Source organism: Myotis yumanensis, unplaced genomic scaffold, assembly GCF_028538775.1.
Source record: "Myotis yumanensis isolate MYYU_CA2020_CCGP unplaced genomic scaffold, mMyoYum1.0.hap1 SCAF_4, whole genome shotgun sequence".
NCBI classification, from domain to species: domain Eukaryota; kingdom Metazoa; phylum Chordata; class Mammalia; order Chiroptera; family Vespertilionidae; genus Myotis; species Myotis yumanensis.
This window is the reverse complement of record NW_027223755.1, coordinates 32,088,580-32,104,079: the sequence shown is the minus strand read 5'-3', so window position 1 is coordinate 32,104,079 and position 15,500 is coordinate 32,088,580. Positions and strand designations below refer to the sequence as shown.

General features: G+C 37.1%; 1 protein-coding gene and 1 pseudogene across 4 annotated transcripts in view; both read right to left on the bottom strand.

Annotated features, from left to right (window-relative positions):
- Positions 1-15,500, bottom strand: part of KIF2A (kinesin family member 2A) — a 69,601-nt gene that overhangs the window by 14,266 nt on the left and 39,835 nt on the right. For 2 of the 4 annotated variants that reach the window (XM_070412036.1, XM_070412038.1), the window contains exons 5-15: positions 14,480-14,602; positions 13,890-13,990; positions 9,669-9,764; positions 8,239-8,293; positions 7,733-7,895; positions 3,951-4,041; positions 3,753-3,816; positions 2,860-2,951; positions 2,350-2,492; positions 1,802-2,006; positions 1,010-1,120 (exon numbers count right to left, since the gene is read on the bottom strand). In XM_070412036.1, coding sequence (XP_070268137.1) covers positions 1,010-1,120; positions 1,802-2,006; positions 2,350-2,492; positions 2,860-2,951; positions 3,753-3,816; positions 3,951-4,041; positions 7,733-7,895; positions 8,239-8,293; positions 9,669-9,764; positions 13,890-13,990; positions 14,480-14,602 — 1,244 coding nt within the window. The remainder of the gene's footprint in view (positions 1-1,009; positions 1,121-1,801; positions 2,007-2,349; positions 2,493-2,859; positions 2,952-3,752; positions 3,817-3,950; positions 4,042-7,732; positions 7,896-8,238; positions 8,294-9,668; positions 9,765-13,889; positions 13,991-14,479; positions 14,603-15,500) is intronic. The other 2 variants (XM_070412037.1, XM_070412040.1) reach the window with 1 other exon arrangement.
- On the bottom strand, positions 12,707-13,067 carry LOC139008060 (ATP synthase-coupling factor 6, mitochondrial pseudogene; annotated as a pseudogene).

Below are 15,500 nucleotides of genomic sequence, written 5' to 3'. Positions count from 1 at the left end.
CTTAGAGTTAAGAAACTAAAAAACAAAAAGTTAGGAGGTGGCGATCATAGCTGCTGGAAAGTGAAGCTTGTCCCAGAAGAGACAGCTACAGAGGGAGAAACTCAAATTATGCATATAAACTGCCCAGTCACTTTGGAAAGCTTATTTATAACCAAAATTTGTTAAGATCTCTGGCTGACTCCTAACCTAGGTATGAACAATGCTAACTCCAACCACAGAGTCAAGTCTAAAAGAGGTAAACAGAGATTTTAATTTTAGTTGCTGCCCACAGCAGGGGAGACAAGAGTTTAGAGTAAGTTCAGCTAAGTTAATTTCCTGCTATACAACAACAAAATAATCAATAATTTTTAGAGGAGTATAACAGAATCCAGAGTGTCTATAAGATATTCATCCATAATAAAAATTACATAATCCAAAATTACTAGAATATGAATAAAAAATGTAACCCATACTCAAGGAAAATAGAACTCAATGGAGACCAACCTCAAGAAGACTCAGATATTAGAATTGTAGAATGCATTATAAATGCACTATAATCCTCTCTATCAGCCTGTCAGGGACCACATCTTAAGTATCCTATCTCTCTCACAACAGAAGGGTTTAAATGATTGTCATTAGTGTATATTATAATTTTTCCACAGATATAATTGTTCATTCGATATTAAAATAAAAGAAATAGCCCTGGCCAGTGTAGCTAGTTGGTTAGAGAATCGGCCTGTGGGTTTGATTTCTGGTCAAGTGCACAGGTACCTGAGATGCAGGTTCAATCCCCAACCCCGATCAGGGCATGTGAGGCAAACAACCAATAGATATGTCTCTCTCACATCAATATTTCTCTCTCCCTCTCTCTCTTTTCCTCCTGCCTCCTATCTAGCCCCTTCCTTCCATTTTACTCGCTCTAAAAATCAATGGGAAAAATATCCTCAAGCGAGGATTAACAAAAATAAAACAGAACAAAAAAACCAAATGAACGAATAAAAAAATAACCAAAATAAACCCATAAACTTACCATACAGGTACGAGAGTTTTCACCTATGAATGAATCTCTTAACACCTGAGTGAGCTTACTTGCTCGGAAAGGAGTATGAGGTTTATTTCTACCTAAGGCTCTGATGCACTCCTGAAAATTAAGAAAGCAAGTTTCAGAGATTAGGTTTCTTATAAAGAGTATTTACCTTAATACGTTTAGAAGTTCTCTTACTATAATTCTAATATTTAAGGTCTGATCAGCTTTGAAAATGCTACTAACAGGTTTACAGCATGGTAAAGATGTTGCCATAAATCCTAATTCAAGAAAGTAAAATAAAAACAACAAAAACAACCAATGGACTTATTTCAAAAAGTTCTTCTGGAGACTATGACTAGTGTTTAGAAGTGACAAGAAGTAACATTATCTATAAAAATAAACTTTTCAAGTGACACTATAAGAGAAAAAACAATGCTTTCTTGTAGTTTTGCTGATCTTTGCTTTCCTAGTCAAGAAAGAGCTATAATACTGGCCTAACTTTTGGAAAGCAATTCCACGAAAATATGACTGATTAGGGCCCTTTGGCATCTCTCCAAGAAAGCTTTGGGATTGGCCAGCCAACAACAGATTTTTTATGCATCCTAATAATAAGTATAATGGGTGTAAAGAAAATTTCTGGGTATAATATAAATCTGTATCTGCAAATATAAAACGAAATTTTAATAAACTCTCCTACTTATTATTAGACAAAACAAGTACTATTGTTTTGTAGCTGAGTAAATATAATTAAAATAAAAAGTAAAAGACTTTCACAATTAAATACATTTTATTTACCTTGAGTGCTAAAAGGCTTTTATTAATTTCAGCACCTTCAAGCCTAGTTTGCCTATCTGCACTGGAAGTATCAGCTCCTCTTTCATTTCCAGCCAAATCGATGAGAGAAAATTTGCCATGTAGTTTTCCTTTCCTTCTAAGTATAATCTGAAACACTGCATGGCTCCGAGATGAATGTGCATTTGCAGATGTTTGCCCGGATGTTCTACAATTTGATTGAGGACATTTGATACATAAATACTTTATGTTCAAACCACAGTATTTTCATTAAAAACAAAACAAAAACAACTATCCAGTTTTCATCATTTATTACAAAGGAGACATTGTGAATTAACAATATTTGAACAATTTAATCTGGCATACTTCTAGTATGTTATCTATAGAATAGACATCACTCAGTTACATGTAACAACAAAAGTTTTTGTGAATAATGATTTTTACTTCTAAGATGCACTGAATAACATCCTTGCTTTGTTTTTGTTATAACCAAATTATATAAAACTGATTATAAAATTAAGTTTCCCTTTCTTAATTAAAATAAGATTTACCTGCAACTGTTACCTATGTCAATGAGTTTCAGTACATCTTCAACACATTTGACCTCCCGTTCCTGTAATCCTACCACTTGAACCTGCTGTTTTCCATCTTCTAGCACTCTTAATTTTGTTTTCCTGTTTAGCAAGTCGAACACCTAAAAAAATTTTTTTCAAGTTGAAAACTAACTTTAAAGAATCAGCTCTATAAAAATTAGTCATTCAAAGTCTGAAAACCATTTCAGAAAATAAAATGCTCAATATTTGAGTTGAAAAGTTTCAAAGGGAATTAAAAGAAATCTCAACAAAATTCTAACATAATATTCCAATCCAAATACATATAAAAGTGATGTGGTGGCAATGGTTGCACATTGTAAAATGTACATGCCATTTTTGCACAATGTAAAATGTACATGCCATTGAATTTGTATACTTAAAAATGGTTAAAATAATAAATTTTATGTTATGCATAATTTAATCACAATTTAAAATACAAATTTTTTTTTTTTTTAAGCATCCACTTACCTTTCCACTATAAATTTCAAAAAAGGTTGCATAAACTTGAAGTTCTAACTTCTTATAGTTTGGCTTCTTTAGCATTAAAAAGACATCTCGAGCTATTAAAAATTTCATATGGAGAAAATTTGTTAAGATGCAACAAATATTATTTTTAAAAAGCATTTCAAATTTTCTATTTTTTAGAGGTATCAGTTAATCTTTACTTATAATAATAACATCAATAATAAAAATAAAGACTAGCCCTAGCCGGTTTGGCTCACTGGATAGAGCGTCGGCCTGGGGACTGAAGAGTCCCAGGTTCGATTCCGGTCAGGGGCATGTACCTTGGTTGCATGCACATCCCCAGTAGGGGATGTGCAGGAGGCAGCTGATCGATGCTTCTCTCTCATCGATGTTTCTAGCTCTCTATCCCTCTCCCTTCCTCTCTGTAAAAAATCAATAAAAATATATTTAAAAAAAAAAATGAAGACTAAAGTAAACATCAATGTTACAAAAGATAGTTGTAATTGTTTTATTTTTACATTTAAGGTTTAGATGTCACTCTCCTTCATTATTTAATAAAAGGACACTATCTATCCTTATAAAGTTGTTCGCATAACCATTCTGAATGGAAGCTTTTCACAAATCATTATTCAACAACAAATAGTAAGCTCCAACAATGTGACAGATTATAATGATATAAATATAATCAAGATTTCTTCCCCAAATGCAGAGTTCTTTCAAGTAGTCTGATAACCTAAAATTGACATAATACACAGTAAATATAGTATTATAGTTACCCTTTAATTCCTGGACAATATGTCCAAGTCTTATTTCAAAGCCACCTGAATAATATTCAAGAATATTACAAATGATATGCAAAAACAAACAAACAAAAAAACCCCACAAAACATATTTACCTGCTAGTGCATAAATTCCTTTAGAACAATCTTGGTTTTTTCCTGAAAAGTCACCTCCCATAGTCTATATGTTAAAAAGAAAGTAAAGAATAACAGACATTATTCAGGAATGAATCTTAAGAATTTAGGTCTAAGTATTAAGCTACAAGAAAAATAAACTAGCTTCATACCAGGATGTAACTATAATAAATTACTTACATGAGTTTTTCCACTTCCAGTCTGGCCATAAGCAAAGCATGTAGCCATTCCCCTTTCAAATATAGTTTCCACTAGTGGTCTAGCTGTAAACCTTAAAAATAATATGCACCAGTCAGAATGTGCATTCAATATTTAAATTAAGCAAAGAAGAAATAAAAGTAATATAGTCTTAATGTATACCAAGATTTTCAACAATTAAACTAGGCCACAATTGAGTCTAACTGATTTGTTTAAAAATTTAAATAACTATACCCTAGTATTGCTTAAGGCTCTTTAAAGAATAATTTCAAGCAATAATCCTATATAATAAAAGTACAATATGCAAATCGACCAAAAGGCAGAATGACCAGTTGGCGGGGGGCGGGGCAGGTGAGCAGGCAGTGCCAGGCCAGCCAAGGTGCATGCCAGCGGGCAGACGGAGGGGACAGCGATTGGGGGGGGAGGGCAGCGGCGACCAGCAGCGGCGGAGGGGAGATTGGGGGTGGGCAGGGCCGGCCTCTCACTGGCCGGTGCCATCTCCTGATTGGCCCGCCTGGTTGCCTCCCGTAGAGGCAGTCAGACATCACCCGAGGGCTCCTGGACTGCAAGAGGGCGCAGAATGGGCTGCCCCCGAGTGCACGAATTTTAGTGCATGGGGCCCCTAGTTCCATAATAAATAATGATCACAATAATGATGGACAATAAAATCTAACGGCAACTGATCTATATATATAGAAGACCATAGGAAAGTTTAAAAAAAATAACAAAAGATGGTAACATTAGCCGGATAAGAAAAACATACAGGGTTGTTTTGTTTTTTGTTATATACCAGGTGGGGCAAAAGTAGGTTTACATACAAAAAAGTTGTGAGTACACGAAACACAGAGTTATTCTTATACTAGACGCCTGGTGTACAGATTCATGCACTGGTGGGGACCCTCAGCCTGGCCTGCAGGGATTGGCTGAAACCGGCAGTCCTACATCCCCCAAGGGATGTAGTAGTGCGCAAAGTGGCAGGCGGCCGGGGAGGAGCCCGAGCCCAGGCCAGGCGCTGCGCCGCTCCTGCTCATCTCAGCCCTGCTGCACCTGCCGCTGCCACCGCTTGGTAGGCTCGCTGCCACTCTGCTGTGGTCTCCATGCGCCTGTCCTAGGGCGATACCAGTGGACTTGGCTGTGGGCTCATGCCATCAGTCCCAATGCCAATGTCGGTCCCGGTCCGGATTGGGGGGTAGGGGGAAGAAGTGCGCAGGGGGAGTGTCCACAGGAGAAGCTTGCGCCACTGCAGCTGTGCTCGCCAGCCGTGAGCCCAGTGAGCCCAGTGTCTGGTGCCCGCCAGTCAGCTGAGCGGCGCTCCCGCTGTGGGAGCGCACTGACCACCAGGGAGCATCTGCCTCCTGGTGGTCAATGCGCGTCATTGTGACTGGTTGAACAGTCACTTAGGCTTTTATATATAGCGATTATCTTAGACTATCTAAACAAGCAGAAAAATAATATTTCATTGAATGTGGACAAGTAAAAATAAATTATGCTTATAAGACATTAAGTTCTGAGTTGATAGTCTTGATTCAAGAAAAGGATGCTAGTCTGGCCTGCATGGCTCAGTGTTGAGAGCGCTGACCTATGAACCAGGAGGTCGTGGTTCAATCCCCAGTCAGGGCATATGCCCTGGTTGAGGGCTTGATCCCCATTGTGGGTTGTGCAGGAGGCAGCCAATCAATGATTCTCTCTCATTGATGTTTCCATCTTTCTCTCCCTCTCCCTTCTCCCCTCTGAAATAAACAAAGATGTATTAAAATTAAAAAAGGGATGCCAAAATATTATGATATGGATTTTTCAAACCTATGAGTATAATCACCACCAGAGTTAAAATTAAAAGGTAGGAAGGTCAAGAAATATTTTATTGAGCAGAGCACTAAAAGGTCTAAGAGCACTAAAAGGTATAATAGAAAACAAATATACTTTTTATATAGACTTCAAAATAATATATATAAAATACTATATACAACTCTGATGTTTTTAATTAATTTTTTAAAACTATTTTTTATTGTTGACAGTATTACAGATGAACCCCTCCACTTCCTTCCCCCCTTAGTCCCACTGATATATTTTTCTTAAAGGCACAACTGGAGAACATACAAAAGGAGCAGGAAAAGTTCTAGAAATGAGCCTGATTAGACAAGAAAAGGTCTAACTCCTCAATCCATAAAGTTAAGGTTAAGAGAAAGGGAGTAGAATTAATATTGGTAGTTAAGAAGCATACAGGTGAAAACAGAGAATGTTTACTAAACCTGGCATATACAAAAACATCTTTATTTATAATAATTTCTTAAAAATGACTATAAAAGGCAAACAGACATATTTTATAGGCAGGAAAGGAAGAAGAGAGAAAGGGGGAAGTAGACTCTATTCTCAGAAAAGGTAAAAAATATACAGTTTATAATTGTTAATTGTTGACAGTATTACAGATGTACCCCAGAATTAAAAAAAAAAATCTGTCTAGTATTCACATGTCCTTTAATTTTGTCCTCTTTCTTTACAACTAAACTTCCAGTTTGCCAGCTTAAGACCAATGAAGTTGGTTTCAACACTATATCATTTATAACATCTTCAATTCTTAAGAAACTTAATAATTCTTTTTAAAAAATCTATTAATTTGCCAGAACCGGTTTGGCTCAGTGGATAGAGCGTCGGCCTGCGGACTGAAAGGTCCCAGGTTCGATTCCGGTCAAGGGCATGTACCTGGGTTGCGGGCACATTCCCAGTAGGAGATGTGCAGGAGGCAGCTGATCAATGTTTCTCTCTCATCGATGTTTCTAGCTCTCTATCTCTCTCCCTTCCTCTCTGTAAAAAATCAATAAAATATATTTTTAAAAAATATATTAATTCATTGATTTTTAGAGAGAGAGAAAGAAAGGGGAGAAGGAGAAAGGGAAAGAAAGAGAGAGAACTATCAATTGTTTTTCCACTTAATTTATGCAATCATTGGTTGCTTCTTGTGTGTGCCTTGACAGGGGATCAAACCTGCAACCTTAATGTTTTGGGATGATGCTCTAGCCAACTGAGCTAACTGGCCAGAACAACTCTTTAATTTTCTGTTTGTAATCATATTTATAAAGTAAAAGGTCACTGAAAATAGCATTAAAATAAATTGTTAGTTTGAAATAACAAAGCTGCTAAACTAACCTGTTACAATAATGAGAGGTGAATGTTTACAAAGCCTATATGAAAATCCAAATTTGGCATAAAAGTTTGAGCTATCAATATATTATATATTAAATTTGAGCTGCTTATAAGTTGAATATGTTAACATATAAGAATTTCATGTATTAAAAGTATCCCAAAGCTTAAAGATGATAGAAATTAGATAAATGCAAGTTGATTTACAGCACATTTTCCCCCTGAAGTGGTGGTACAAGCTAAATATTTAGACAAATTAAACTAGTTGTATAATAAATATTTCAAATTTCTTTATAGTATAGAAATTTTTAAAAAAAGTCCTCCTCTAATTACTTCCCATTCTCAGAGGTACAAATATGTCAACATTTTTTATAAATTTCCTATCCATATACATGTGTGATATGCATATAAGTTAATCAGTAATGGAAACTATGGCTTGGGGAAGCACTAAAGAGACCAAGTGTTAATAGTTATTACAATGTTTATTATATATTCTTCTTTGTTTAAACTCAGAATACAAAAGCATGTAACAACTCTGGAGAGATATACCAAGATCAATATGTTTCAGGGTAATAATAAGCACATGATGTGAGAACAAAATTCTAATTTAAAACAAATCTACCTACCTGTAAACCATTTCATTAGGAGCTGAGTCATCAAAGGCATAATCAAAACGAAATGTTTGGTTTTCTAGGTACCGTGTTAAATCTACCTTTTGTTTTGGTTCATGTACCATCACAACATCTTTACTAGGGATTGTGATTACGTCAAGATCTTTCATTTGAGTTTCTAAAAGAACAAATGAAAATCAATGCCCAGAAACTTTACAGAATTTGCATTAATGTACAAAAAAGTAATGAGTTCTTCAAATATAAGTAGTGAGTTCTTATCCCACTCAATAAGACAGAATATTTCAATAACAAAGTAAAAAAATCAAGATTTCTTAAAGCAAGAACCAGAAATGGCAACATTTCATACAGTAGTAACAAATCAATAGATTAACCATAGAAATCTGCAGAAAGGTTATATACAAATAAAATCATTTACACTGAACTGTCCCCAACCAATTTGATTTTCTGCTATTACAAACAGGATAAAATCAACCTTTATTACAACTCAATAAACATCATACCTTTTTTATTGAGTGGTCGTTTCCTTACACAAACACATATCCTATGTTCATCAATCTAGAAAGAAAATATTATATTTCAGTGATTATCAGTGTTATGTAAAACAATGAAGTCAATTTTACAACATTTCCTTCAGAGATTTTGGAAATTTATGTATGGCATAAATAGGATAAGCTTAAAAAAAACCCGCAAATTAATTTGCACACATTTTAATGGAGACTCCCTTATTTTTTCTGTTGTACGGTAAACCATTAATAACCTTGTAGAGCATTAAATTCATGTTAAGAAGCTGCCTTATTAACTTTAAGATGTGCTATATAAAACAAAAGCAAGTGGTGTATTTTCAGGTAGATTATAGGGAAGCTTGTTGGAAAAGATAACTATATAGATAAGAAACATGATTCCCAGGAGATTATTGAGCAAAATAATTTGAATATGCCAATTCTTACACATAAATATTTTTCATAAAATTTATGTTCCCAATACTTGCCTTTTAAAAATAATTATTATAATGCAGGGATTAGCAAAGTATGGCCTGCAGGATTAATCCAGCCTACTACCTCCTTTTGTAATGTTTTACTAGAACAGTCATACCCATTCATTTATGTTGTCTATGGCTGCTTTCATACTACAAAAGCAGAATTGAGTAGTTGTGACAAATACCATATCATATGGTTCATAAAGCCAAAAATATTTGCCATCAGGCCCTTTTCAGAAAAAGTTTGCTAATCCCTTTCCTAAAGTATGAGCTCAGAGTCAGGAAGTTACACAAAGGTAAGGGTAGCAAGGAGGGGTACCCACAGGGAGAGGTACCCAAATACATGGGATGTAAATGTTATGAACAACTATTAAATCCTATATAATACACCTGCTGAACACAAATGTGTTTTGTGTACCCAATACTACATTCTGTATATGCTAGGTCAGATGGATTATTTTTCATAAGTACCAATTACAAAAACATTCCCTGTCCAATAAATTCTTATTCTTCAATAGGAAATGAATTGAGTAATAAGACAGAATACTTTTTGAGCACTAAATTTCTGGTCTATTGCAGTCCTCAACAACCATCACTTATAAAGCCAAAATAACATTAAAATAATTGGACAGTGGGATCTATAGCACAAGCCAAAGAGGAAATAAAGGAAATTGGGTGTTCAGACATAAGTCCTTTAATTATTGTTCTGTCCTACCAAAGACAGGGAAGGCTTTGCTTTGAAATGGACATCTCTGTGGGAAGCATGTCTGATACAATCAATTATGGAAGAGAGGCATAAATGTGGATGATTTCTTGATTTTTCTTAAAATGTAGGAAATGGGCACATAAGAAAGGAAAATTTATCTAGTAAGTACAATATTAATTTAGTTGGAATCAAACATGTTTTTATTTGAATACAGAGTTCCAGAGCAATGATTTACAAAAAAATCTTACAGGATCTGCCGTTGTTAATGGTCTATAATCCAAACTTCCTCTAAAATCTCTGATCATACACATAATTTCATAATTTGGGTTTGTAGCATCAACATCCTACAAGAAGACAAAGAGAATCATCATTTATTATAATTATAGTAATACAGCATTTGTTGCATTGGTGCTATATATAGTTTGAAAATTAAAATTAAACTAACAGATTATGTCACTTGCCCTAGCTCAGCTCAGACTCAAACTGAAGACGTGATATTCTTTAGTTTCAGTTATGACTAGTCATATGCTTAGGAATCACTTTTAAATTAAAAATACAATTTTGTAGGTCTACACATATTGTTAATTCCAAACATTCCTTATTAAAGCCACCCTTGACATAATTCAAAAATTCATCTGCTATACATATACCTTAATTATTCTTAGAAAATGGAGCAAAAGAGAAATAGTACTCATCTCTAGAAAAGCTGAAATTCTAGAAATATTCATTTAATCAGATTCTTCTTCCCAATTCTTAATCCAGTGATTCAGCAAAATAGAAATATGGATTCATTTAAGTTAATTTTCTACTTTTGCTGGCTCTCTTTAAAAAAAAAAAAAAAAACTAAGGCAAGGTAAAACACTTCCAAATCAATAGGATATAGAATTTAAAGAAATCAAAAGCCAAGATAATTTTTAAAATCTTTAATATTCAAATTATTGGATACTGATTGCTATGGAGGAGAGACTGTTCTTTGACACAACCACTTCCTGACCTTGCCTGACTGCTGCTGTCCCTCCTGCTAGATCCAAATAGATCCTGCTAGACATAGGCCAGAAGAATGATGCTTCCCTTAAATCCTCTCAGAAACTGACTTCTCCCCTATGCCCCAGGCACGCTGCCCTGGGGAAGTATGTAAGTCATTTCCCCCTCAACTGGGGCAAGTTACACCCTAGGACCCCTATCCATCCAGCCCTGTCCTATATAACACCTTAGTGCCTGCCACATGATGGATATCCATGTCTTCTTGCCACCAACTAAGGCCACCTCACATACATGTAAATTCCCTTAATAAAAGCTTTTTCAAAAAAGTATATATTTTCACTAATTTCAGAGAGGATGGGAGAGGGAGAGGGAGAGAGAAACATCAGTGAGGAGAGAGAATCATTGATTGGCTGCCTCCTACATGCCTCACACTGGGGATTGAGCCTGCAACCCCCGTGGCCTGTGCCCTAACTGGGGACCGAAACATGACCTCCTGGTTCATAGGTTGACACTCAACTACTGAGCCACATGACCAGGCAATAAACTCTTTATATAATGATGGAGTTGGCAGCCTCTCTTTCTTTGGTTACTCAGCCCTGGAGAAAAACTTAACAACTGCAATTTACATTTTTGCTTCAAAACTGAGGAAATTCAGATTAACATATAGTAAATAGCAATCTACACTAATAAAAGAGAAATATGTAAATTGGCCATCACTCTGCTACACCACCAACCAATCATGGTGAGTATGCAAATTAACCCAACAAAGATGGCGGCAGCCACAGAGCTGGAGCGAGCAGGAGGCTTGGGTTGCTCCCAGCGATGGAGAAAGCCAAGCTTCCGCCTGCCCTGGCTGCCACTGAAGGAGTGGCTGGGAGCCTGGGTCAGGGGCAACCCAGGCTTCCAGCCGGCCCTGGCCTCCACTCAAGGAGAGGCTGGAAAAAAAAAAGGAGGGGCTGAGAGCCTGGGTTGCCGGGGGGCATGGCCAGCCTGAAAATGGCCCTCAGCCCCTTACCCAGGCTGGCCATGCCCCCATGGGGTGAGGGTTCCCTCTGGGGGGTATGGCCAGCCTGCAAACAGCCATCAGTCCTTCACCCAGGCTGGCCAGGCACCCCAGCAGGAACCCCCAGCCTGAAGCGGGTGTGGCCAGCTTGAAAACAGCCCCCAGCCCCTCACCCAGGCTGGCTCCCCGCCCCCCAGCGGGTACCCTCACCCCATGGGGGCGTGGCTGGCCTGCAAACCACCACAGGCTCCTCGCCCAGGCTGCCCCACACCCCAAGGCAACCCCCCACCCTTATCCGGGACGCCCTTCAGGGCAAACCAGCCAGCCCTCACCCGTGCACCAGGCCTCTATACTAATAAAAGGGTATTATGATAATTAGACTGGGAGACCTTCCAGGAGACCTTCCGGACGTTGGGGTGGTGGGGCCGACGTAGAGGCGGTTAGAGGCCAAGAGGGGACAGCAGTTGTGGGTGATCAGGCCGGTGGGGGGGGGGGGGGGGAGGGCGTTGGGAGTGATTAGGCCGGCGGGGGGTGAGGGGGAGGCAGTTGGGGGTGAGCAGACCAGCAGGGGAGCCAGTTGGGGGCGAGCAGGCTGTCAGTGGGGGCCAGTTGGGGTTGATCAGGACTGTGGGGGAGGCAGCTGGGGGCAAGCAAGCTGGCAGGCAAAGTGGTTAGGGGCAATCAGGCAGGCAGGCAGGTGAGGGGTTAGGAGCCAGCAGTCCTGGACTGTGAGAGGAATGTCCGACTGCCGGTTTAGGCCCAATCCCTGTAAACCGGCAGGACATCCTTCGAGGGGTCCCAAATTGAAGAGGGTGCAGGCCAGGCTGAGGAACACCCACCCCCTGTGCATGAATTTCGTGCATCAGGCCACTAGTAGTTAATAATAGCCTCTCCCAGCCATGAGTAATAAATTATTGAACATTGCCAGAAATCACATTTTTTCATACAACATATGCAGATTTGCTTGGAGTATAATTAAACTTAAAAACTGTTAATGAAACTTACTCCTAGGAAATAATATTAACCAGCTATGTCAATTGAGAAATACTATGTAAAGTGCAAATTAAGATACCACAAAGCTATTGTGAAAATATTATGAAGTACCCACAGGAGACACCAGGTGGCATCTGTGCTAAGTATCAGTAGATCTAGCCACCCCCCCCCCCCCCCCATCACCAAATAATTTTTTGGAATCAGAATAAAAGAATATTTGACAGTTGTTGAAATGTATGTTACTTCTGATACTGATCAGTTATACAACTTATCTAGGACACATGACCAGATAAATTTTACATTTCTTCAGGACTGGGGTTTTTCCAGGACTTCAAATTTGGAGTCTGGGAACGTATTCATGTCTACCTTACCATACATTTACTTAAGCTTAAAAAGCTCCCTCTCCATGTCTTGCTGACCAGCATCAACAGCCCCTCCAGATGACTGTCACTTAATTTTATATTCTTTAATCTTGTCAACGAAGAGTTTCTGTACAGGATCAAGTTCCTTATTAAATGCCACTGCGGTAACACCAATATTCCTCCTCAAATGGACTGAGATTGCAGATCGAATGACAGAAGAGAACCTGAAGAGCCTCTGAAGAATCATTGTGACTGTTACTTGCACTCAGCCCCGAGCTGCCAGAGCCCAGATCTAGCTCTTTTGTGTATTATTTATTTCAAAACCCAACTGGTCATTCTCAGATCACCTTCAGATAGAAGCTGATTTACTCAGGGTGAATATTATGCTGGTTCTACAATTCCCAAACATAACATCTTTATGAGTAAAAATTGTTTTCAAATGCCCTTAAGGGCACTTGAAAATACTCCTAAAAAAAAAAAAAATCCTGATGTTTTATTACAGGAAACAAGTTCTGAGTATATCATATAAGCACAAGAGAGGAGTTTTACGTATCATAACAGAATTTTTAATGTGAGAGACTTGTAAAGAGATAAAAGATCAGTTCTCTATGCAATTTTTCCGATGCTAATAAAGTTTTGCTACCGGTAACACAAGAGGGGCACAACACAGTAACACTCTCAATATCTAGTAAAAATCAAAACACAAGAAATTTCCCCATTTTCAATGTGCTATGTTGACCTTGTTATTGACCATGGAAAAATAATAATAAAATTTATAATGTAATCATGTGCTTTAAATGAATGTTCTTCCAAATGTAGTTTTAGGTATTTTTAAAAAGTCAAAATCCTATTATTCTTATATTAGAATTCTGTAACACAATAGCTTATTAAAAATGGAACAAACTTTAGGACTAACATATAATCACTAAAACGTGAGAAGTACATGTAGTAAAATCTGTTATAACTTATTTTCACAAGAGTTTATATTATTCCTCAATATCAATCAAAGAACTATACTGAAATCTTTAAATGAACGCCTCAACTACTTTTTCCTAGGTCACTCACTTTCACTGATACAGTCTGATCTTCAGTTGGTACATATACAAAATATGTTTCAGGTTACAAACCTGGGCTCTTTTTTCTCTAAGTTCTTGTTGTTGTAGTCTCCTTTTCTCTCGTTTTTCTTGTAATTTTTCTACTTCTTTCACACAATTAGATTTTCTACGTGCTGAAAGAAAAAGATGAGCTGTAGAAGTATCGATTTCTTTTTAGAGTATTGTGCTTATACACACAATTTTATGTGTAATTTCATCACATACTAAAATAAAAGTACACAGTGACAAAGCATGCCTATAACAACTACATGAACTTTAGTTAATGAGCTGCTTTAACAAAACTAGGAACAGGACAATATACAAATAAGAGTCAAGAAAAATGACTCTAAATGTATTGATACATGTCATCTCTTGGTTTAGAATCACAGATCTTCGAAGCAAGAAGAATAAGAATTTCTTCTATAAAGATGTCAAATTATCATCTGCCCAGAATTTAAAATTCAAAGCAACTGAAATACTTAAATTTTTTCCACAGTGGTAAAATGAAATCTGCAATCAAGTTCGCAATTAGACTGTTTACCATTTGGGGATATATAAAGATGACCAAGAGAGAATACATGTATGCCTAAAATGACTGAATCCTTGATACATGATTTACATACAAGGAGGTCCAAATTCCTTTTTTGCAGCTTGAACTGGAGATATATCTGAAACACTACCATTCTGTTGTGCAGAAGATGACTGTTCAGGAAGCTGACTAGGCCGTGCACGTGCAGAACCAACCACTGTAAGTAAAACAAAAATTTTAAATTCAGAACAGAAAATTAATAAAGGTGAACCTTGGTTAAAGGAACAGAGGTAACTGAAAAGAACTGATAGCTTAAAAGTTGCATTAGCAAATTGTCAGTTTTTCTACTTATGAGCACATAAACAGAATATATATAATTATATTCAATAAACTGATAAGCTAAGAGGTTTTCGGCATAATATGTGCAGACTTAGGTGCCATCAATGTAGTTTTAACTATAAAACTCAATCTGAATAATTTATATAAAAACCAAAGCCAAACTTAATTTTTTTTTAAATATATATTTAATATATATTTTATTGATTTTCCACAAAGAGGAAGGGAGAGAGATGGAGAGCCAGAAACATCGATGAGAGAGAAACATCGATCAGCTGCCTCCTGCACACCTCCCACTGGAGATGTGCCCGCAACCAAGGCACATGCCCTTGACCGGAATCGAACTTGGGACCCCTTGGTCCGCAGGCCGACGCTCCATCCACTGAGCCAAACCGGTTACGGCCAAACTTAATTTTTAATAATCATTTAAAAATATAAGTGTACAAAATATAAATTTAAAATGCATTCTCATTTTGAAAACTTCAGAACTACGGAAAGTAAAAACTTAAGTCCTTTAACCCTCCCTATATTCCAAATCCAATTATTTGCTCCTCGAATACACAAATCTTAAGCAGAGAGTTTCTTCACTCATCCACACATATAGAGAAACATCACTGTTAGAAAGTACCATTCTGAACTGCCGAATAGTAAATAAGAAATTAACTATGCTTTATACTTCCTGGCTGAAAATATATGAAAGACCTGCCATTAACTAAAATTTATACCTGTTCAACTTTTTTTTTTAAGCTGACTCCAAAGATACCCATGACCCTTTTTGG